Here is a 24,815-nt window from a genome sequence, read left to right as displayed (position 1 = left end):
GTAGGTGGAGACAGTGGTGCATTAGTAATGACACTGGACCAGTAATCCATTAGGCCCAAACTAATGCTTTAGGGGCAGGTGTTCAAATTCCACTTGGTAGCAACTAAGTTGTTAATAAATCTGGAAAATTAAGCAAGCCAAAATACAAGTCTCATTGATTATTTATAAAACCACCGAGTTTCAGAAAGTGAATCTGTCATCCTTACCTAGTATAGTCTACATGTAACTCCAGACCCTCAGCAACATGGTTGACTTTTAATTGTCTTCTGTAATGACCAGCAAGCCTAGTAGTTTAAGGTTAATTAGGGATGGCCTCACCAGAGATGCCACATCCCACAAAAGAATCATAACCTGGAATTTCCTTAGATGCATACCCAAAAAATGGATCTTTCTTGATGAAAATATGTCTGTTTAATTCAGTTATATTTAACATATCATTGGAATCGCACGTGTTGTAAGCCTCTATCGGTAAAAATAAGTGAAACTGATCCTGATTTATCGTGCAAATCACTGGTCTACAAGCTAAACCAATTAGAATCCAAGAAGGTGCAGGATCAATTTGATGGAGCTAAGAAAGAGCAAGGGTAGCAAACATTGGTAGGAACCATTTGTAAGTTGGAATCTATTTGAAGCCTTTGATAATTAGACATTTAAGAAAAATGGACAACATGGATATATGAAAGGAAAAGCCCGTTTGACAAACGTGTTGAGTTTTTTGAGGATGTGACTAGCAGAATGTATGACACAGAATCAGTGGGTACAGTGTATTTGAGTTTTTAGAAGGCTTTTGAGAAGATTCCATATAGGTGGTTAGTAAGGAAAGTTAAAAGTGCAAGGAATTGGGAGTATGTTCATGAGTTGAGAATTAGTTAACAGACAGAAAACAGAATAAATGACTCATTCTCAGGTTAGCAATCTGTGACTACTGTGGTACTGTAAAGATTAATGCCTGCCCTCCAGCTATTCACAAAGTTTATCAATAATTTGTATGTGAGGACCAAATGTAATGCTTTCAAGCTTTCTGATGACACAATGTTAGGTGGGAATGTGAATTGTGAGTCTTCAAGGATATTTAGACAAGCTTAGTAAGTGGGCAAGAACATGGTAGACAGGATAGAATGTGGAAAAATATGGAATTGTCAACTTTGGTAGGAAAAACAGAAACACAAAGTATTTCTTAAATAGAGATTACAGTGTTGATGGCCAAAGGTACCTTTCTTGGTCAAAAGTGACTGAAAGCTAACATGCAGGCACAGCAAGCGATTAGAATGGCATCGTGATAATGTCTCTGGTTTAGCAATCCAGAGAAGCATGTTAAGCCTCTTAGGGAGATGAGTCCAAATCCCACCACAGCACCTCTAGACATAATCTAGAATTGAAATTTGGATTCAGTGAGTGTGATCATGAAACTATCATCAATTATCATAAAAACCCATACAGTTCATTAATGTCCATTAGGGAAGGAAATCGATCATCCCTACCTGGTCTGGCCCACAGGCATTTTCAGGCTCTCAGCAATGTAGCTCTTAACTATTTTCAGAAATCGTATGACAAGCCATTCAATTCATGGGTAATCCGGAAAGGGCAAGCAATCTGTTTTTACCAGCAATACCCACATTCCATGAGTAAATATTAATAACATGCTGTGTTGGTCTTTCTGGCAAGAGGATTTGAATACAGGAGATGTGAAAACTTGCTGAAACTGAATAGAACCTTGGTGAGATTGCATCGAGAGCATCATATACAGTTTTGCAACTCTAAGTAAGAAAGAATTTAGTGAGTGAGCTTTGAGAAGATTTGTAGCTCAGGTTGAGGTTGTGGATGTAAGTTTGCTTGCTGAGCTGGAAGGTTAATTTTCAGATTTTTCGTGACCATACTCAGTAACATCAGTGAGCCTAGAGTGAAGCACTGCTATTATAACCCACTTTCTATTTGTGTTTAGGTTTCCTTAGGTTGGTGATGTCACTTCCTGAGGTGATAACTCACAGTACAGCAAGCAGCCAAGAGGGAACTTCAAACCAGCGTCCACAGGAAAACAACACATACGGTCCAAATACTGAACTGCAGAAGCGATGAATCCCAACACCCACAAATTAAGCTGCATTAGAACATTATTTCAATGAGCCACCACATACTGCAGCACAGAGGAACTACAAAGAGCAGAGGAAAATAATCAATACAGCGTATTCAAAAAAAATGGTTACCCAATGAACACAGTCTGTCGATTTCTCAGCAACAAGCCCAAACAAACAGACAAAACGCATCCGGAAACCCTAGCCACTCTCCCCTACTTCATAGACATCTCAAAAATGACTTCCAGTCTACTCAGATCTCCTGGCATCATGGTAGCCCACAAACCCAAAAACACACTAAAATAGCTGCTAATGAACTTGAAAGACCCTATATGGACAACAAGCAAAACGAACGTCATTTACAAAATATCTTGCACGAACTGTAACAATCACAACATTGGACAAACAGGCAGAAAACCAACCACCAGGATATATGAACATCGACTAGCCACAAAAAGACAGGACCCACTCTCACTAGTATCCTTACATTCCGATGAGGAAAGACACCACTTTAACTGGGCAACACATCCATTGTAGGACAAGCCAAACAGAGACACACATGAGAATTCCTAGAAACATGGCCTTCCAACCAGAACTCTATCAACAAACACACTGACTTGGACTCTATTTACCACCCTCTGAGAAAGTAACAGGAAATGACATCACCAATCCAATGAAACTGAAACACATAAATAGAAAGCAGATCACTAATACCAGTGCTTCACCAGAGGCTCACTGATGTTACCTAGTATGGTGATGAAACGTCTGAAAACAAACCTTCCAGCTCAGTGAGCAAACTTACACCAAAAGAATTTACTTGTTAAAGAGAGTGCAGTAAAGATTCAGCAGACTGAGAACAGCAGTTAGAATATTCTGTGAGAAGAGATGGGGCCTATACCCTCTTGAGATTAGATGGATCAGAAAGGATTTCATTGAAGTATACAAACTTCTTACAGGTTTTAATAAGCTGGATAGCAAGGGTGTTTCCCCTGACTGGGGCATCTAGAATAATGAGTAGGCCAAGTAGGACTGAGCTAACAAGTAATTTCTTCACCCAGAGGAGGTTAAATCTTTGGAATGCTCTTCCCCATAGAGGTATGCAGGCTTCATTGTTGAATGTATTCAGGGAGAGAGTGTTAGGTTTCTAGATATTGAAGATATAAAGGGATATGAGGATTGCGGGTGAATATTGCAATGAGGTAGAAGTTCAGCCAAAATTTACTTGAATGTAGAGCAGGGATAAGCAGCCAACTGTCCTAGCTCTGGTCCTATTTCCTATGTTCCTCAGTACCAGCAAGGAGACAAAGTTTTAAAAACATCAAGCTGTTGATTAAGTGACATGAAAATAATGATATAATTTGTTCATTTTTCGAACAGACATTGTTCAATAGCATTGGCAGTCAAGTTTCACCAATTTGGCAAATCGTTTCATCTCTCAAGGCATCAAACTCTAAACTTCTCAGATAATGTAAATTCTACAAATTAAATGAATTGAAATGATTAATGTTTTATAATTAATAATTTTATAGTTTATAATTAAACGATTTTCATATTTTTATAGTGAGCTCCAAAGAGCATTTGTTAAAACCAAAAGTTCAATTCTATGTTGCAATCAATTTCTGGTTAATTGAAGAGTTAACAGAAGAGGTAATTTTGATGATCAATTAGCTATTAAAAACATAATCAAATGTTATCAGTTATCAAAACATCTGCCCTTTTCAGTCATTGATTATGGGATGAAGCAATTCCAAAGTGAAATACACGTAATGATGCATTATTCATATAGTTAGAAACCTTATCTACCCAATTGCTCCTTCTCTATAAATACTTGTCAACAGAGAAACTAGACTTCTTTGCTGCACTTTTCTCTTTAAATTGAACTTAAAGTATGATTAAATTAATTTTTATTTTAAATGATTTTTTTTCTAATTAGAAGTGGCTCACATTAAGACTCAAATTCAACACAAATTTGGTTTATACTGGGAAATTAGTTAGAAAAGAGTGTTGAGGAGTGAACATAGGGGAATATTTTGGCAACAACAATCACACCATAGTAAGATAAATATTACCAACAGCGTAAATAAGACAAAAATTAGAGTAATAAATTGAGGAAAAATTATTTAAAGGAGATGCAAACAGACTTAATAAAATAAGCTGAAGACATTTATTGACAAAAAACTAGATAAACAGTGGGAGACAGTTAAAATGGTGAACAGAGTGTAGGATAAATATATCCAATTGAAAAGTTTAAATTATGTATACAAAGCACAATATTTGTAATATAAACATGTTTATAACAAAGGGAGTGATGAATTCATTAACTTAACATCAGTGATAAAAATGAGAAAGATCCTTAATCAATTGTTCACAGATATTAAACTATCTAGAAACTGAAAAGGTAGTACAGAGCGGTCAGCTCATAGAGTCATAGAGATGTACAGCATGGAAACAGACCCTTCAGTCCAACTCGGCCATGCCGGCCAGATATCCCAACCCAATCTAGTCCCAAATGCCAGTACCTGGCCCATATCCCTCCAAACCCTTCCTATTCATATACCCATCAATATGCATTTTAATTGTCAGATTCGAATGCAAAAGTCATATTTCATCATCCTCAATGAATTATTTGAAATAACGTTTTGAAGAAAGGTAGTTACTCTGACTGGCAAGGGTGAGAAATGTTGAGCCACAAAGACTGATGCTGAGTCTACTGCTGTTCACTACTTACATAAACAATTTTGATAAGTGAATCAAAAGTATGATTTCAAAGTTTGTAGATGACATTCAATTGGGAGATGTAGTTAATTTGGAAAAGGATTGTAACAAAATACTGGAAGGCATGAATAAACTCGCAGAACAGTGTGCAACTGTCAAGTTAACTTCAATGTAGCTAAGTAGGTAGTACACTTTGTTAGAATAAAGATGCCATATAATTCATGAAAAATAACTGTAAATAGAGTACAGGAATAGAATGTTACAGATTCAGAGACCATTAAAAATAGTGATGTAGGATAATCAATCCCTAAATAAAAAATACAAAACAGTGGGATTCACTTCTATAGGTGAAATATATTAAAGTTAAATAGGAGTTTGGCTAGACTACATGGGTTACAGTGAATAGTTCTGCTCTTCATCCTATAAATAGGGTACAGAAACATGGCAAGGGTGAAAACCAGATTTATTGGCTGTCCATCATCAAGTAGTTTCAACAAAGACAGAGACCATCGTATCCACACTCGCTCCTCGTAAGAGGAGTTTGGCTATTTTCACTTGCCCTTTATCCAGAATCCTGTAACTTTGTTTCTCTTTTGATACCCATCAATTCAGTGTTGAACCCCAAGATTTAATTCACATCCATTCTCAGGCAGATCCTCAGCATATTCTGCTGAAAAAGGTTTTGCCTCATTTTCCCATTGATTTTTTTCCCCATTGAGCAATATATCAGCACCCACTGGTTCTGGGCCCCACCAAAGAGAACAGTCTTTCTTCATTTAGTTTCCTCTCAACATTCTCTAAGGAGAATAAACCCAGCTTTGCCAATCAATCCACTGGGTGAAGGACTTCATCTTTAGGAGCATGCTTATAAGGGACCCCTATTGCTTTTCTCAACTTGTTCTGCCATCTTCAATGTTTTGCTTCCAATGTACTTGAACCAAATGTTTTTACACCCTGTGGAAATGGGTCCGTAATTATTTTACTCTATTGTGGTCCATGTCCTTTCCACACCTAATCTAAACTCTATGCTAAAGAATCACTAGTCTTTAAATATTACCCAATAACACTTGATCCATTTGACCTATCTTAACTAATCAGAACTATATCCATCGATGCCTCCTTTCATGTTGGGTTTAAAACATACTGACAAAATTCTCCTTAATATCTCCCCCTCTCTGCCATTTATACAATCAATATATCAATTTATATCAGAATAATTGAAGTCCTGCCTTAATTCCACTCTATATTTTTGCCTCTTTCTAGAATCATAATACAAGATAGTCACTAATAAATCCAAATCAGGAGAAACCTGTTTGCCCAGAGAATAAGTAGAATGTAGAACTCACTACCAAAGGAGTAGTTGGAGTAAAAGTAATAGATGCTTATGAGAGTTAACTACCTAAAGCATACGAAAGAGAGAGAAATATGAGATGTATTAATTCCATTAAAAAAGAGACATGGAGAAGGCTTAAGTGGTTGTAAATACTTTGTGGAGTACAGAAAAATTTAGTTTCAATCATTTGAGTACAATTTGACACATGGTATTCTGAACAGTTTTAAGCAGAAAACCCTCAACACTGCAAACCTCTCACGTATATGTAAACTGAAAATGATTAATAATTCAAAATTTTAACAACTTATTTTTATTCAAGCAGTGTAAGCTACATGTTTGTAAGTTCCGTTTACTTACCAGTATCATTCACAGTAAAAGAGTGCATACTTAAATGTTCAGTGACTGAATTTATCCATCAGCTGATAAACTCATTTTTAGGATATGTTTAAGAGATTAACTTATCTGTACTTTTGTTACAATGCACTCCTAATTTTTAAACCGGTTTTAGATAACTATTAACTATTTCTCTACACTGATCATCATTGGTTTAACTTCACATTCCTTACCTTCTGAACCAAGTAGACGCTGGTTGCCCTCTTACTGGCCATCGTATCAAGAGCAGTCCCTTCATGAACAAAGTAACTCACATCTGCAATATGCACTCCAACTTCAAAGTTTCCTTTTGAATAAATTATGACAAATATCATCAATGAGTATACAATCTATATGCACAGAGTATTGCTGATCCAGATGTGTTTTTGTGACAATTGACAAAAGTTACATGATCGCAGTTAGACAGATTTTAACTTCCAGATTTTATCGAATACAAAGTTCATAATCAGCCATGGCATTCAAACCCATATCCTGTGAACATTTGTCTGCCTCTCTGGATTTCTAGTCTAGTAATATTACCACTACAGTACTCCTCCCCATGATATAACAAAACGTAACAAAAGCATGCTTAAGTGTTTCAAACAAAAATGTGACACATTTGTGGAGCTTGAAGAAGGTGGTTTTGGTAATGGAGAATATAGAGTTAGAATTTTACTTCAGATTTAAACAGGTATGCGGTGTGAACTAATCTGGTTCAGCCTCAGATATGGATTAGGAGAGGAGTGAAAACATAATCAAAGAACTAACACTGAACCAACGATTAGATTAGATTAGATTCCCTACAGTGTGGAAATAGGCCCTTCGGCCCAACTAGTCCACACTGACCCTCTGAAGAGTACCCACCCAGACCCATTTCCCTCTGACTAATGCAGCTAACACGATGGGCAATGATGCATGGCCAATTCACCTGACCTTATCATCTTTGGACTGTGGGAGGAAACCAGAGCACCCGGAGGAAACGCAGACAGACACAGGAGAATGTGCGAACTCCACACAGACAGTTGCCAGAGGCTGGAATTGAACCTTGGACCCTGGTGCTGTGAGGCAGCAGTGCTAACCACTGAGCCACCGTGCCGCTGACTGAGAAAGCTTTTAATCATTCCTAATATCAAAGATGTCGGTTTTAAGAAGAGTTTAAAAGGAGGAGAGAAGAGATGAGAAACAGAGCTTTAGTACCTCCAATCATCTTGAACTAGAATCAGAGAATTGTTACAGTGCAGAAGAGCCTTTTAGATCATACCTTCAAAGTGTTTGTTTCATTTTACGCACATTTTGTGTGCAGTGGCCCTCTGCGTTTTCAATTACGTTGTGGATTTCATAATATTCCCGGTTGCTGATACCCCTTGTTATGATCCCAACAAATGTTTTTACAGACAAGTCATATCCCAGACTGAAACTTAGCTTGAAGTATCATATTTTGATTTGTTTTGGTTTTAACAAAGTGGTCTCTCACTGAAATATTAGTGTGCAATGCTGCAGATTTTGCTTTAACAATAAAACTGAAATTTATTAAAAGAAATGAAGATTAAAATAAATACATTAAATCATCTACTTATAATACAAATTCAAAGATTTTTAAACACGTAAGAAGGAGAATCTTATTCATCCCAAAACACTCATTTTTAGTTTGGAAAAAGGACAATTTTTGTATGCTGACTCAAAATACACTCCTGGTACAGTACCCAAAAATATTATTAATACTCATACCAGAGTCCCTGTATTTAACATATTGGCAAGTTTAGTCTCGTGACTTCAACACCAACTTAATATATTGCCGTTTCTTCACTAGCACGGAGTCAAACTCCTAATGGAATTGTGGATCAATCGACAGCACATCAACTGCAGCAGTTCAAAAAGGCTGCTCACCACCACCTTTTCAAGAGCAACTCGGAACATGAATAAGTGCTGGCGGCTAGCAATGCCTATGTCCCATGAATTTCAAAAGGCTTCTGCAATTCCATTGCCTCTCAAATCCTAATAACAATATTCAACTCTTTGACCTCCCAGCAACTGACAGTGTCAATTTCAATTCAATCTATTCTTGTTTTACAGTTATGTTGTCCAGCTGTAGCCTGGTTCTCTAAAAGCTAGTGATAAAGCTCATCATATTATTCTTATAAACCGACACTGAAGGATGGACAATTAGTGCTACTTTGCCCATGACACCCAAATACTACAACTGAATGAATAAAGAAGAGATTTCTAGCTGGTCTGCCCGGAGATGTTCCCACTCAACTCCAAGCACACAGAAATATAAATCTATATAGATAAAAATTTCTTGCATAATACGCGGGAAAAAAATGATACTGCCTTTACTTCTGGAGATCCATGTGATGTATTTTTAGGATTCATTGCTTTGAATAAATACAAGTATAATCCATAAATGATATTTAGAACTATTGATTATTCATAATATGAAACAAACATTTTGAAGATTTAAGTAATTTACATGCCAGTTTTCTACCATTAATTTTGCTTTGGACTCCTGGCACATTAATTCCAAATGAGGAGAAATACAAACCAGAATATCAGAATGAGAAGTTTATTTCTAAATTACATTCAAAACTTTGATGCAACTTCCACAACATTGTGAAGTTTAATAAGCCCAACAAGTTGCTTTCCACTCATTTTATGGAACCAATATAAATATCCTGGAAACTAAGTCGAGGAAAAATATTCTTCAGTTCCCTCAACCAAAATGTAGTTGTAAAATTTGAAAACTGAATTTTGTAAGATCAAATTGGAAGGAAAGGTTTTGTTTTGACATTTTGCTTAAAAGCTTTGATAGTTGATTTACAATTTAAAGTAAGATTTTATATTTACATGCGCTTTTCATGACTACCAGACATCTCAAATCACTTTATAGTTAAAGTAGTACTTTTTGAAGTGTACTCACGAGCTGTAACATAGGAATCACAGGAGCCAATTTGTGCCCTTTAAACACCCACAAATTCAAAAATGCGATAATGATCTGATAATCTGTTTCCTTTGAGTTAATTTAGGAAGAAATGTTGGCCAGGGCGACCAAGATTATTCTCGTACTCTTCTTTGAATTAGAGCTGAGAGATCATTTACTATCAGCTAAGCAGATAAATGGGGGCTTGGTTTAACACCAGAAAAAATAGATGATGCTTCTGACGTAGGGTTCATCCTCAATACTTCATAGAAATGTCAGCCATGATTTAGTGCTGATTACAGAAAGTGAAAATTAATTGAAGAATGCAGAGCAACAGGTGCTCAGTTTAATTCCAAGGTACAACAGTCATTTCATATTGCAACACAAAGTAGATGAGCCAACATTAAGCATATATTCTTGAGCTGAAATTATTTTTGTCACTAAAATGTCAAAGTTTTCTGAATTATATCATAATGGTCTCAACCACCAATATTACTTCAAAATACAAAGCTCTAGTCAAACTGGCTAATAACCCCAGCCACAGGATAAAATTTACTCATTAAAAAAATTATTTCAGTCAGAACTTCTGCTACCGTCTCCATGATTTCTTTCTAAAGCACAGTTGCACACCATCAGAGTTACATATTTATGTAAGTGTGTATATATATTATATATCATTCATACATCCTTTGGATGCTCTTTAATAATTCAGTTACTATCATGGTAAGGCTAACAAGCCTGTAGGTCCCTTCATTATCCCATATGTTTTGAGATAATGTCCAATCCACAAGCATAATACCAGTTTCTTAGGATTCACCGATCACTCAAGCCATCTGTTGGAACATATGAAAGCTTGAACCTATCAAATTTTTAGATCATGTACTTCATAAGTACTTGAAGATGTAATAGAACATAGGACAATACAGTATAGCCGCTTCGCCTGTTGACGTTGTGCTGACTTTGTTTCCTACTCTAAGATCAAACAAACTTACATACCTTCAATTTACTATCATGCATTGGCCTATCCAAGAGTCAGACCTTAAATGTCTCTATTGTATCTGACTTTACCATCATTGTTGGCAGTGCTCTCCATGCATCCACCACTCTCAGTGTAAAGAACCAATCTCTGACATTTTTCCTGAACCTTCCTCCAATCACCTTTAAAATTATGCCCCATTGTGATTGTCATTTCTGCTCTGGGAAAAAGTCTCTGACTATTCACTCTATGTCAAAGCCCTTGGTCTTTGGCTTCTTCCACCATGTTCCAAATTTACAGGGTTGTAAGTTAGTTTGGCCAAATGAACTGCAATTCCCATGGGATGTATGAACTCATGGATGCATCATGTATTTCAGAAAAATACATCTACAGGAAGTATCACAGGTTTAACAAGCTTAAGCTCCAGGTTTAGAGTCTGAGTCACTGCTGTGCATCCACGAAGCAGAGAACTACATGGATAACATGTTGAGGGACGTGGTCACATCACAGCTTTAAAGCATACAGAAAAAGAAGGAGTGAAGCTGCAAAAGCACAACAAGTCAGACAGCATCCAAGAAGCAGTAAAGTCAACATTTTGGCTCAAAACATTCACTTTCCTGCTCCTCGGATGCTGTCAAACCCACTATACTTTTCCAGCTTCACATCAATTGACTCTGGCTTCCAGCATTTGATCCTTACTGTTTCCCAGACAGAAGAGGAATTGGTCACCACTAGGCAGTCTATGAAAGCCAGGTGGCTATTGCAGGAGTCCTCTGAATCTATCTTGTTTCCTAATCATCACTCATTTTGTAAATTAGTGAGGGCAATTGTTCCTTAGGAGAGTGCTAGTATTATTATTATAATAAATGGAGAGACTGTTACCCCTTACACCTTCATAACACCTCCCCCTTTCAGAAAGTAATGAACAATCATAATGAAAAGATGGCTTCATTATTTTTCTATTCTTTAAACACATTACCCTAACATGATGATAACTTTAATCTAAGTTCACCTTAACTTCTTCACATTTAACTTTATATATGTATAGAGCATTAAATAAATACAAATCTCATCTAAACTTTATTAGTTAACTCCACGATAACGCATTTGCGATTACATTCTTATCACCCATAACATGTACAATTTTTTTGAAGTAAAAGTCTGTAACATAAGACTCCAACAAAATAGCCTCATATGTTTGTCTTTAAAATGTTCTAAGAATGTAAGCAGATTGTGAACTGTGTACACAACTGTCTCCGACACATTTTAATGTCTATGTCACGAACAATGTTGTAAGGCCAATAGTTCTTTTTCGATCGTGGAGTATTTCTTCAAGTGGATGTTGATCTTCTTCGAAAAGTAGCTAACTGGCAATGCAATCCCATCCTCATCTTCCTGTAGGAGTACAGCTCCAATTCCTATATCACTCGCATCGATGGCGACTTTAAAAGATTTTTAAAAGTTTGGCGTAGTTAAAGCTGGTTTGGTGGTTAATATGGCTTTCAAGTGGTTGACTGCCTCCTTGCATTGTTCTATCGACTGAAACTTTGTGTTCTTCTTCAGCAAATTGGTTAACGATGCCACTACACTGCTGAAGTTTGGAACAAACTTCCGATAGAATCCACTGAGTCCTAAGAACTGAGGTTGGTAGTGGAAATTCCTCGATGGCTTTCACCTCTGCATTCCTTGGGGTTAACCTTATTATGTCCCAAGAACATCACCTGTGCTTTCGCAAATTCAGTTTTATTTAAATTTATCACCAGTTTTGCTTCTCGTAGCCATTCAAAGAGCTCTGCCAATTGTACCATGTGATCTTTCCAGGACTTACTAAAGATCACTACACCGTCCAAATAGACTGCATAGTTTGTTAACCCAGCCACAATTCTGTTCATGAGCTTTGGAATGTGGCAGGTGCATTCTTCATTCCACAGGGCATCACTTTAAATTGATATAGCCCATTTGGGGTTAAAAATACAGAAATTTCTTTTGCCGTCTTGGATAAAGGTACCTGCCAGTAACCACACATTAAGTCCAACTTGGTGATGTAACTGGCTTATCCGACTTTCTCGATACACTCCTCCAATCTAGGAATTGGATTTGAGTCCGATTTTGTAACAGCATTAACTTTCCGAAAATCCACGCAGAATCGTTGAGTCCTGTCCGGTTTGAGAACTAAGACGATGTGCGAACTCCACTCACTCTGGCTTGGTTCAATTATGTTCTTGTCGAGCAAGGCTTCCACCTCCATATGGAGCTGTCTGGCTTTGAAAGGATTAAGCCGATAGGAATGTTGTTTTATCGGAGCAGTATTCCCATGTACTTCATGTACAATAGCTTTAGTCTTCCCCATCTGATTCTTACATATGTCCTTATACTGCAGTAACAAATGCTTCTACTGCATTCTGTATGCTACTGGCAACACAATCTGGTGCACTTCGGCCCATTTCTCCTCGGCACTAATCTGCCATGGCCTCCATTTCCCCCTCAAGATTTTATCTTTCAGATAATAAACCCCTGGAATATTCTCTGCCTCCTTTTCAGAGCACGCATCCACATATATATCTTTTATTGTTTTGTTACAAGTGTCTTAGCCTTTCAGGAGTAAACATTTCTGTCTGACCCTCTGCCTGTTTAGGTTTCTCCTGCACCATTACGTCAAACAGGGTATCCACTAACTGAACCTCAACTCCTTCAACTTTCTCTTTACTTTTCACTTTGTGCAGTGATTTATGATAGCGAGATCTGGTTACCACACAGTCTGGGAAAAAACCAGGATATTTCTGTTTTAACTCCTCAGTTTGTTAGTCATCCCTGGGCTTCTCCACCTTGGATCCTGCCAAATCATTCCCGAAAACAAACTGAATTCATGGAACTGACACTCTGTCAATCACTCCCACTGTAACTTCCCCAGTCTTGAGATGGCACTCCAACCTAATCTTCCATAGGGGAACACTAAATTTCTGTCCATCTATCCCACAAATTACCACACTCTCTGGTAACAGATCAGAAAGAGTGCATAATTGCTCAGCCCTTATTATCAGCGACTGGTTAGATCCTGTACTTTTAAAAATTATAATGTTTTGTCCTTCTCTCCCTATTCTTTCTGAGTTAACTTTACCCACAGAGGCAAATTCCTTGTCGAGATCAGGTACTAACTCCATACACAGCCCTTGCCTAGGCTGTGCACTCTCCTGCAGCTCCTCAGCTCTTCTTGGAGTATCCTTTACTACCTTCACTAATGCCACTGGCTTAGCTCCTTTTACCACATCTTTTCCCACAGTCCCTTTCTTTAATGACCAGCACTGTGACTATATATGTCCCACCTTCTGGCAGTGAAAATAGTTTATCCCAGTGCCCTTATGAAACCACCGACACTGTAATTTCCTATGTCCCAGTCCATTACAGTGAAAACACCTGAGGCTTTTCACCTCCTGTTGGGCTTCTCTTTTATCCTGTGCTAAATTCTACCCTTGGTTTTGTAGTGTGGGATCACCACTTCTCCCAACTCGCATCCCTCACAGGACGAAATTCTGGCGAGAAGGTTGTCTTGTGCACCAACATGTATTAATCTGCAAATTCTGCTGCCCTTCGCACTCCCTGACTTTCTGTTCTGCCACGTGAATTCTTACCACTTCTGGAAGTGAATTTTTAAACTTCTCCAGCAAAACAACCTCTCGTAGGCCTCAAAGGTCTTGCATATTTTTAAGACCATACACCCATTGATCAAAATGACTGTGTTTAATTCTTTTGAATCAACATAAGCCTGATCTGGTTCCTTCTTTGTGCTTCATGAACTGTTGTCTGTATGCTTCTGGTGCCAATTCATAAGTACTTAAAATAACCTGCTTAACCTCTTCACAATCTCTTGACCCCTCATCTGACAGCATGACAAATACCTCACTAGCTCTGCCTACCAATTTAGTCTGAACTAGCATCACCCATAAATCATTGGACCACTCCATCTGCCTAGCCAATTTTTAAAATGAGATAAAAAAAGACATCAACATCTTTTTCATCAAAATGTGGCAGAGTTTTGACATATTTGTATACAGAGGAACCTTGATTATCCAAACGAGACGGGCGGGCACTCTTTCCTTTGGATAATTGATTATTCGGTTAATTGATTCAATACCTCTCCTCTGGGGCTCGGAGTTTTCTGCAGTTTCTTTTTTCCTCGTTTTGCCTGCCTTGCTCCCTTGCTCTGACTTAGGGTTTGTTTCTGAGCAAAGACACACAATTGTGTGTAAGGGACCTGCTGCATTGCTAAAGCCTCACTCCCTGCCCCCTTGTGTTCAATGGGTTTCACACAGTGTGCACTTGCTAAGTCTGCTCCCTGTTCAGGAGACTAGGCAGCAGCACACGATGCGCGGGCCCCCCCACCCCATCTCCCTCCAGGGGCAGCTGGACTGTAAGACTGCTGCTGCCTTTGTGGGGCGAGTCTCAAAATAGCGTCTCAAAATTATTTTTTGTTCTGTTTGATATTACGTTTTGATACTTTGAACCTAAGGCATCAATTTCTCACCCCATAACTTCTCTAAATGAAGTAATTCACATTAAAATATCAATTTACATAAGTACATAAAACTATTTAAAATTCAACACCAATTAAATTCTGTGCACATCCAAGTCATTTAAAAGATGGTTATTTTAACATTCCTCTATTTTATCAAATTACTTGTCATATTTAAATAACTTTATTACATTCAAATAATTTCTATATTTAAAATGATTAAAGAATTGCATTTAAAACAAAATTAAATAAATAATCTTGAACTTTCAATTCTCACTTTAACCAAATTACTTATTTCATTTAATTTTAATATTTAGTAATGAATTCATGATTATGAGATAAAGATGTCATAGGACAGAGAATCATATTTGATTGTTACCATAATACTCAAAATGAGTTACAGCGCAAAAGACAATAACGTCAGGAACTCCACAGAGACATCAGCTACACATTAATGATGGACTCTGCCAACAATGAGTCAGAGGATAATGTCACAGAAGGCGAACGAGCTTAATCATTGCACTGCTTCACAACTTCAGCAGCAGTACCACTCAGCCTCATGCCATGGAAATGGAACGCTTTTTTTCTCCCCCAAAAACAATTTTTTTCCCGAGTTTTTATTAGTTATAAATCACTGAACTATATTAATTTATAATATACATGCCAGAAAATAATAGTGCAGTCAAGGAAAGGTCAGTTAAGACGCCTTTGATCTGTACACACCCAAACAGTCATAAAGTAGTGTGGTCTTTTTTCAGATGTGTCTAGCCTGCTGTGCATTTTTTGCATTGTGTGTTTTTGTTTTCAGATTAACAGCAGTTGCACTATATCCTTCTTACCTTTTTGACAATTTAAGCATCCTCCAATGAGGATTTTTCAAGCCAACTTTTATGAAAGATGAAAACATATGCAACATATGAATGATCTTTCATACTTGTAATGTGCATTAAAAATTATTTATAGATGTTCAAAATCATTATATGTATACAGTTACTTACTATAAAGTAGAATATTCTGGAGATGACAGGCAAATAGTAATTTTATTTCCAGTAGAATGAATGACACATTTGGAGTTTTTTCACCTGCAAGCTGTACGCTTGGATTTTAGAAAGCAATGATGGCAAAACCATCAACATTCACTGTCATTACCACACTGAACCTGACAGCAACTGCTGGAGTCCATACATGTGCAAGATAATGCAGGGTTTCAGAAAGTGCTATCAGCGCCTGATCTTGAGGTCTCTCCAGAAGTAATCAAGCAATTTAACAAGACTGGAATAGAAAGCTTCTCCATAATGAAGTTTAAAAAGTACATACATTTTTATTTTAAAATGTTTTGAAAAAGCTGTTTTATTTCAGTTTGTCTTTTAATTCAATCATAACCATTTATGTTGCTAGCTAAAATTCAACATTAACAGTGAAGAATAAGTGATTTTTAACACCGTTTTGCTATGCGTGGATAGTTTGGTGTGATTCGCTGCTTGTTGATATCACTGGGAGCTGCATGCCAAACCATACCCTTGACTTGATGACAGGTTTGAAATTGTTGGATCATTGTGTAGAGCTTTCTTCAAATTTAGCGGCAAGTAATATCACTTCACTCTTGACTACAAAACCTAGGCCACATTGTTTCCTCAGTCATACTAACAAAAACACTACACTGCAAATCGATTTAGAAGTCATGTGGTTTGACCATTCTTAAGTGTTTTATATTTCTTCTCAAATGTTATAGAAAGGAACAATAAATTTTATTCATGCATTGCAGAAAAAAAAGTGTTTAAAAAAAAACATACCATCTGGAAGTTCGCGACAAGACAGTGCATCATCCAAATCTCTTGCAGTGGCTGGATCAATTGTGAATATGCACTCTTTCCTATAAAATAAATGGCAAATTTATTTCATCTTGTAGTATTTCATAGCTAACCAAAAATAGACAATGTTTCTAGAAAACTATTTGATGTTTAAGAATGCATAGTCTGTACATTCTTCAAAAATATTGACACGGAAACTCTGTTTTGTCAATCACAACTTTAATCTCAACGTTTCTTGAGTTTCAAAGGAAATTTCTGGACCTTTCTGTTAGAAGAAAGGATACAACTCTTCAAAGCACAAGCAATGATACTTGCTTGAACATTAACACTTGTAAAGATATATTTCATTTATTGCATCTCGATATATGTGACACTGGAGTTTTGGATGGTCAATAAAATATAAATGGGGTGGGAGGGTTGAAGATTAGATCAGTTTTAGCAAAGCAAAGAAAAGATAACTACCCAAAGATAATTTTTTCATACTTCAATCAAGATGACACAGCACCCTTTCAAATACTACTTCATTACTATGACAAATGGAGCACATAGCTACTTAAACTTTAGCCTTTTGGACAGTCAGCAGTAGAGACAGTCAATTATATGATTCATCTTTTAAAATTATACCAAGCAGATTTAATTAAGAGGCATATCTATGAGTTTAGAAAAAAGCTCTTCCTCACATTCTCTCCTGCATCACTTGCCTGAATTCTTTAATCAGCATCCCTGAATTGTTGTGTTATCAGATAGAGACAATAGCTTTTCTTTGTCAACCTTATCTAAAACTGCATAATCTCTTACATCCATATCATATTTCCCTTAATCTCCTTTCCTCCAAGGAAAATAGCCACACTTTCTTCAACTTATCTTTGGGGGTGAAATCCATCAATTTGAGAAAGGAAGCAGGGATAATCCAGGAAATTATTGGCCAGTCAGCCTGATAGCTGTGGTGGGGAAGCTCTTGGAGAAGATACCAAGGGACCAGACATATGCACATTTGGAAGAAAATGAACTAGTGAGTGATAGGCAGCATGATTTTGAACAGAAAAGGTCATGTTTCATCCGCCTGATTGAACCTTTGAAGAGGTGATAAAGATAATTGATGAGGGAAGGGCTGTGGATGTAGTTTACATGTACTTTAGCAAGGCATTTGATAAAGTGGGGCAGCACGGTGACACAATGGTTAGTACTGCTGCCTCACAGTGTCAGGGACCCACGTTCGATTCCAGCCTCGGGCGACTGTCTGTGTGGAGTTTGCACATTCTCTCCGTGTCAGTGTGCATTTTCCTCCCACAGTCCAAAGAAATGCAGGTCAGGTGAATTGGCCATGCCTAATTGCCCATAGCATTAGGTGCATTAGTCAGAGGGTCTCAGTGGGTTACCCTTCACAAGTCGGTGTTGGCTTATGGGGCCAAAAGGCCTGTCTCCACACTGTAGGGAATCTAATCTTAAAAAAAAAGTCCCACATGGCAGATTGGCACAAAAACTAAAATCACATGGGATTCAGGGTGGGTTGGCTAGATAGATACAAAACTGACTTGGTCATAGAAGACAGAGGTCGTTTTTCAGAATGGAGACTGGTAACTTGTGGTGTTCCACGGGGATCGATCTTCGGTCCTCTGTTGTTTGTAATATATATAAATTATCTGGAGGAAAAGGTGGTTGGTCTGATTAGTAAGCTTGCAGATGACATGAAGATTGATGGAGTTCCTGATAGTGCTGATGACTGTGAAAGGATACAACAGGATATAGATATATCGGCAACTTGGGCACAGTAATAGCATACGGAGGAAGTGAGGACTGCAGATGCTGGAGATCAGAGCTGAAAAATGTGTTGCTGGCAAAGCACAGCAAATCAGGCAGCATCCAAGGAGCAGGAGAATCGACGTTTCGGGCATAAGCCCTTCTTCAGGAATGAGGGGGGTGTGGTAAGCAGGCTAAGATAAAAGGTAGGGAGGACGGACTTGGGGGAGGGGCGTTGGGAATACAATAGGTGGAAGGAGGTTAAGGGGAGGGTGATAGGCCGGAGAGGGAGTGGGAGCGGAGAGGTCGGGAAGAAGATTGAAGGTCAAGAAGGCGGTGCTGAGTCCAAGGGTTGGGACTGAGATAAGGTGGGGGGGGGGGGGGGGAGGGTAAATGAGGAAGCTGGAGAAATCTGCATTCATCCCTTGTGGTTGGAGGGTTCCTAGGCGGAAGATGAGGCGCTCTTCCTCCAGGTGTCGTGTTGCCATGGTCTGGCGATGGAGGAGGCCAAGGACCTGCATGTCCTTGGTGGAGTGGGAGGGGGAGTTAGTGTTCAGCCACGGGGCGGTTGGGTTGGTTGGTGCGGGTGTCCCAGAGGTGTTCTCTGAAACATTCCGCAAGTAGGCGGCCTAGCTCCCCAATGTAGAGGAGGCCACATCGGGTGCATCTCTACATCGGCCTCCTCTACATTGGGGAGCTGGGCCCCCTACTTGCGGAATGTTTCAGAGAACACCTCTGGGACACCAGCACCAACCAACCCAACCGCCCCGTGGCTGAACACTTTAACTCCCCCTCCCACTCCGCCAAGGACATGCAGGTCCTTGCCTCCTCCATCGCCAGACCATAGCAACACGACGCCTGGAGGAAGAGTGCCTCATCTTCCGCCTAGGAACCCTCCAACCACAAGGGATGAATGCAGATTTCTCCAGCTTCCTCATTTCCCCTCCCCCCACCTTATCTCAGTCCCAACCCTTGGACTCAGCACCGCCTTCTTGACCTGCAATCTTCTTCCCGACCTCTCCGCCCCCACCCCCTCTCCGGCCTATAACCCTCACCTTAACCTCCTTCCACCTATCGCACTCCCAACACCCCTCCCCCAAGTCCCTCCTCCCTACCTTTTATCTTAGCCTGCTTGGCACACTCTCCTCATTCCCGAAGAAGGGCTTATGCCCGAAACGTCAATTCTCCTGCTCCTTGGATGCTGCCTGACCTGCTGCACTTCTCCAGCAACACATTTTTCAGCAATAGCATATGGAGTTCAATCCAAACAAATGTGATGTGCTGCTTGGTGGGGGATCAAACTTAGGTGTTAATTATACTGTAAATGGAAGAGCCCTGCGAAACATTAACATACAGATAGATCTGGGTGGGCAGGCCCACAGTTCACTATAAGCTGCAATATCGGTGGCCAAGATGATTAAGGAGGCAGATGGCATGCTTGCCTTCATCGGCCGGGGCATGGAGTACAAGGATTAGCAAACCATGTTGCAGCTCTATAAAAACCCTTGTTGGAGTAGTGTGCGCAGTTTTGGTCACCAGACTACTAGAAAGATATGGAAGCTTTGGAGAGAGAGCAGAGAAGGTTCATCGGGATATTGCCTGGTCGCGAGGACATTGATTATGAGAAAAGGTTAAAAAGACTAGGACTGTCCTCACTGGAATGACAGCAGCTGAAAAGAGACCTGATAGAGGTCTACAAAAGTATGAAAGGCATAGATAGGGTGGATTGTCAGAGGTTTTTTCCCAAGGTTGAAGTTTCAATTACAAGGGGGCACAGGTTCAAGGTCAGGGGGGAAAGTTTAAGGGAGTTGTGTGAGGGAAATCTTTCACACAGAGAGTGGTAGGAGCCTGGAACCCATTGCCAGAAGAGGTGGTGGAAGCAGGCACGTTGGCAACATTTTTTTAGATTAGATTACTTACAGTGTGGAAACAGGCCCTTCGGCCCAACAAGTCCACACCGCCCCGCCGAAGCGCAACCCACCCATACCCCTACATTTACCCCTTACCTAACACTACGGGCAATTTCGCATGGCCAATTCACCTGACCTGCATATCTTTGGACTGTGGGAGGAAACCGGAGCACCCGGAGGATACCAACGCAGACACGGGGAGAACGTGCAAACTCCACACAGTCAGTCACCTAAGGCGGGAATTGAACCCGGGTCTCTGGTGCTGTGAGGCAGCAGTGCTAACCACTGTGCCACCGTGCCACCCACGAGTCATCTGGATGGTGACATGAATATGGAGGAAATAGAGGGATACAGACAGAATAGGAACAGGTTTGTTTTTTAGTTTATTTAGGACATGATGGGCTTGGAGGACCAAACAGCCTGTTCCTGTGCTGCACTTCTCTTTTGTTCTTCAACTAGAAGCATTCTTGTAAATCTCCTTTGCATCCTTTCAAGGATCTTTCCTACAGTGTGGGGACTAGAAATGGATGAAATCTTCTAGTTGTCACTGAGTCAGAGTTTTATACTGGTTCAGCAAAACGTTCCTGCTTTGCTTCTATTCAGAGGTGTCCATCCGCACAACATCAATGAATCTTGCTGCAGGCACATGAGTTCCAGTCCAGTAAAAAGAGCTGAAAACAATAGCTAGTGCATCTGTTCTCCTCTTTCTTTCACTTTTCAACAGCCAAGGATGCAACAAACAGAAGCGAGCGACTCATGAACTAAGTTCCTCCATTTCACAACTATTCCTTTTTTACGATTCATTCTATCAAATATTCAACATCACCCACTAAAACTATATATGTCCTCACTTTCACTATCCTTTGTAAATATTAAAGCAAAAATTAAATATCTCCCCCAAAATTGGTAATTACATCCTCCCACTCAGATCTACCTCCCTACTCTATCCTTGTGACCCTGCACATCCCTGGACACTATGGGTAATTTGGTATGGTCAATCCACCTAACTTGCACAACTTTGGACTATGGGAGGAGACCAGAACACCAGAGGAAACCCATGCAGACACAGGGAGAATGTGAAAACTGCACACAGACAGTTATCCAAGGCTGGAATCGAACCTGGGTTCCTGGCACTGTAAGGCAGCAGTGCTAACTACTGAGCCACCGTGCCACCCACTTGACCTTAGCAAATCAAAAGAAAACTCAATGATGTGAATTATGTAGTGAATACTTAAGACAGGAAGAGAAATTAGTGTAGGCTCATGTTCAAATATTAAAATGGTACTGTGATAGGTCAAGTTAGAAGTGAATTTACAATGGTGAAAGGAATAGGGAAATAAATAAAAATATCATAACCATTTAAGATGAACCAGAAATTAAACATTTTAAAGTCCACCCTCCACCAATCAGATTGAAAATACGCATATACTTAAAATGTTAGATGGAATATCATGTTACAGAATGTTATCCACCAGTAAACAATCACAGTGATTTAGGAAAGCTATTACTGGTTCAAATCAATTAGTATACATATGCCAGTAAAAAAAGTCTTGGGTTATACATGATATTAGTAAAGAGGTTGTATCACCCACAAAGCAGTATCTTTACAAACTCTAGCCAGAGAAGCTAGCTCATGTGAGGAAGAAGATCAAGTTCATTATGGAAAATTATATTATTAAAGTCACAGTAGCTGAAGCTCACTTATTGGAATGCTACTGAAACCAGATGGATCACAATCATTATGTATAATTATCAAAATGTCGAATGAAAACAAATGAGGATTTACATCTATTTCCATGATTGAAAGACAGCATTGACAGTAGAAAATAAATAGTTGTGACAAAGGTTGATTTATTAAAAGAATATTGGCAAGATCCATTGATCAATACAGACAAACAAATATCAGCTTTCATGATCTCGGTTGGACTTTATCAATGTAAAGCTATGCTGCTGGCAATGCAAAATACACCAGCGTATTTTCAAAGATAAATCAACAAATACAGTGAAGGATTATGCAATGTGTTGTACAATTATGATTCAGTTGTGTTCAGCCAAACCTGGGAAGAATATTTGCAACAATGTAACAATTTCGTTGGCTACAAAGAGCCTATTTAATCATAAACATGTGAAAAAGTGATTTTGCCAAAGCATATTTGGGCTATACTGTGGCACAAAAGCAAATATCTCCTAACGAAGCAAAAGTAAGGGCTATGTTGGATTTCCAGTGCCTAAGACAATACCAGAGATTTTAGTACATGTGGTTATGACTGAATTCTATTGAACATTGTTCAAATTTCAACACTTTAGTGGCTCATTTAACAAAGCCAAGAAATTTATCTCGACAGAGGTGGGGTCGGAGTACCTTTCACTACTTGCAACCAGTACTGACCACTGTGCTGATTTTAGTAGCACCACATTATGCTAGGCCATTTAAGCTGTTTATTGATGCCAGCAATATCTGAGCTTGTGCAGCTTTATTATAAGAGAAAGAGAGGGAGAGGTCAAAGGCCAAACAGCATCTTTTTTCAAAAGTTGAATTCTTGCCAGGAAAAATACTCAAGTCTGGTATTAGACTTCAGAATGTTGAAGAGCCATCTATCCAACAACTCTGCAGAGACTATAAACTATACAGACTATAATCCTCTAATCTTCTAAGCAAAGTTTCATACCAAAATATCAGACTGTTTAGCTGGAGTTTTATACTACAACTGTACAATTTGAAAAGTAAATTCACGTGCCAGGAAGAGACAATACTATGGAAGATGCTTTACCAAGAGCATATATGGAGGAAAACAAATGTTATAATCAATATGGAGTTGTGTAGAATGTAATTTTTATGAAAAGTCTTTATACGGTTGATGTAAATATATTGTTATGGCTACAGTAAAATCTGTAGGTCAAATAGTATTGTAAGATTAAAATGCCTTTTAAGGATATATTTTCATTTGTTTCTCCCGTGAGGTGTTGTTAAAACATCGTAAACTTTATATTTTATTCATACTTTGCATGTTAATAAATGAAGACATGGTTAATCAATTTTAGAGTTCCATGGTGAGTTTAGAAAGCTTGGTGCCAGGGAGTCTGGAGACCTATTTTGTTCCCATTTATTTTAATGAAGTTCCAATTCACTGAGTTGAACAGTTCAGTGCATTTCAAAAGTTTTAAAAATTACTGTTATTTAGTGACATGGATCCAGTGATACAGAGGAACAGAACAATCCTGAAAGTCAGCCTGTATGTGAGTGCACTAAAGAATGGAAATTGTGTCTTTGGGAATTACATATTTACTTGGAAGTTAAACTGATAATTAGTTTAGTTTGCAGTTGATTTTAGGTACTTCATGGGAGAGATACCAGATGGGAGAAAACAGCTATTAGACAATCCACCAGAAATTCACCAAAAGACAACCAATTACTGCCATGACAGGCTGAGCAAGAGTATGGAGATATTGGTCACTCTTTGATGGGCAATGCTGGAATAAAAGAAATAGTTTCAAGTTGAATCTTTTTCTCATAATGAAATTTTCAAACTTCTTTGACTCGCATTAAATATTTCATGTACTCTTTTCTGGTTATTCTTTGAGCTAAATGTTTTATTCTTTGAGCTAAATGTACAGTAGAAGCCTCTTCTAGATGTGTTCAATAAATCCATGGTTAAAGAAAAACAAAGTCCGGATCTAACAAGTCAGGTTTCACTTTGGGATCTGACTTGTCCAGGATTATCAGCTGGGATCATAACAAATTCAACAATTAAACTATGATCAGTGAAATAAGACCAGAACATCAACTTGCCCTGAAATAAGACAAGAGCATCAATTGCCCTGGATAGTTGGTTTGAAAAAAGATGTTTCCAGATTTTTTTTCTTGGAAATAGCATTTGTATTTCCAAGTTTCCTAAAACATCCTTGCACCTGAAAGCCATCATAGTAACTGCTGAATGCTGTCCAAAATACTTTTTCAAGTGACTACTTATATGCATGTCTTGCACACCAGAGATTAACATAGCAGCAAGAAGACTACTTAAGTATTGTAGTGAACAAAGAAAAACTAAATATCTGTAATGCAATAACTCTAAATGTTCTATTCTTAATGTCTAAATTATCTCTATTTTATGTCTTATCTTGCAACTTGGAATTTATTTTAAACTCTTTCTACAGTGATCCAAATAATTACAGGTTGTTTGTAAATACACTTCATGTGAACATAGTGAGGATTTTGAATATATAACCAAAAAAGCTCTATTTGACTTTACCACACACATTTGCAGCCATCCATTTCATGAGAAGATGATTCGTACTTTGTGTTCAACATCACCTGCTGATAGCTCAAATCCCTAAATTGGGCATGGTAGTTTCTGCCATTTTTCTATGAATGAAGACAGAAAGCTCAGAAGATGTCAGATTTGCTGGTTTCTATTTTCTTAAGATTCTCTTCTCTGCTATTCCAAGCTTTCCTTTTCTG

The 24,815-nt window shown here is 38.5% G+C and overlaps 1 protein-coding gene across 3 annotated transcripts in view; it reads right to left on the bottom strand.

Annotated features, from left to right (window-relative positions):
• The window catches only part of dis3l2 (DIS3 like 3'-5' exoribonuclease 2), a 282,451-nt gene that overhangs the window by 143,982 nt on the left and 113,654 nt on the right, over positions 1-24,815 (bottom strand). For all 3 annotated transcript variants that reach the window (XM_072572523.1, XM_072572522.1, XM_072572524.1), the window contains 2 exons: positions 16,689-16,768; positions 6,687-6,799 (listed from right to left, as the gene is read on the bottom strand). In XM_072572523.1, the coding sequence (XP_072428624.1) occupies positions 6,687-6,799; positions 16,689-16,768 (193 nt within the window). The remainder of the gene's footprint in view (positions 1-6,686; positions 6,800-16,688; positions 16,769-24,815) is intronic.

The sequence above is a fragment of the Chiloscyllium punctatum genome, chromosome 6 (assembly GCF_047496795.1).
Source record: "Chiloscyllium punctatum isolate Juve2018m chromosome 6, sChiPun1.3, whole genome shotgun sequence".
Lineage (NCBI taxonomy): Eukaryota > Metazoa > Chordata > Chondrichthyes > Orectolobiformes > Hemiscylliidae > Chiloscyllium > Chiloscyllium punctatum.
This window is presented reverse-complemented; position numbering and strand designations above follow the sequence as displayed.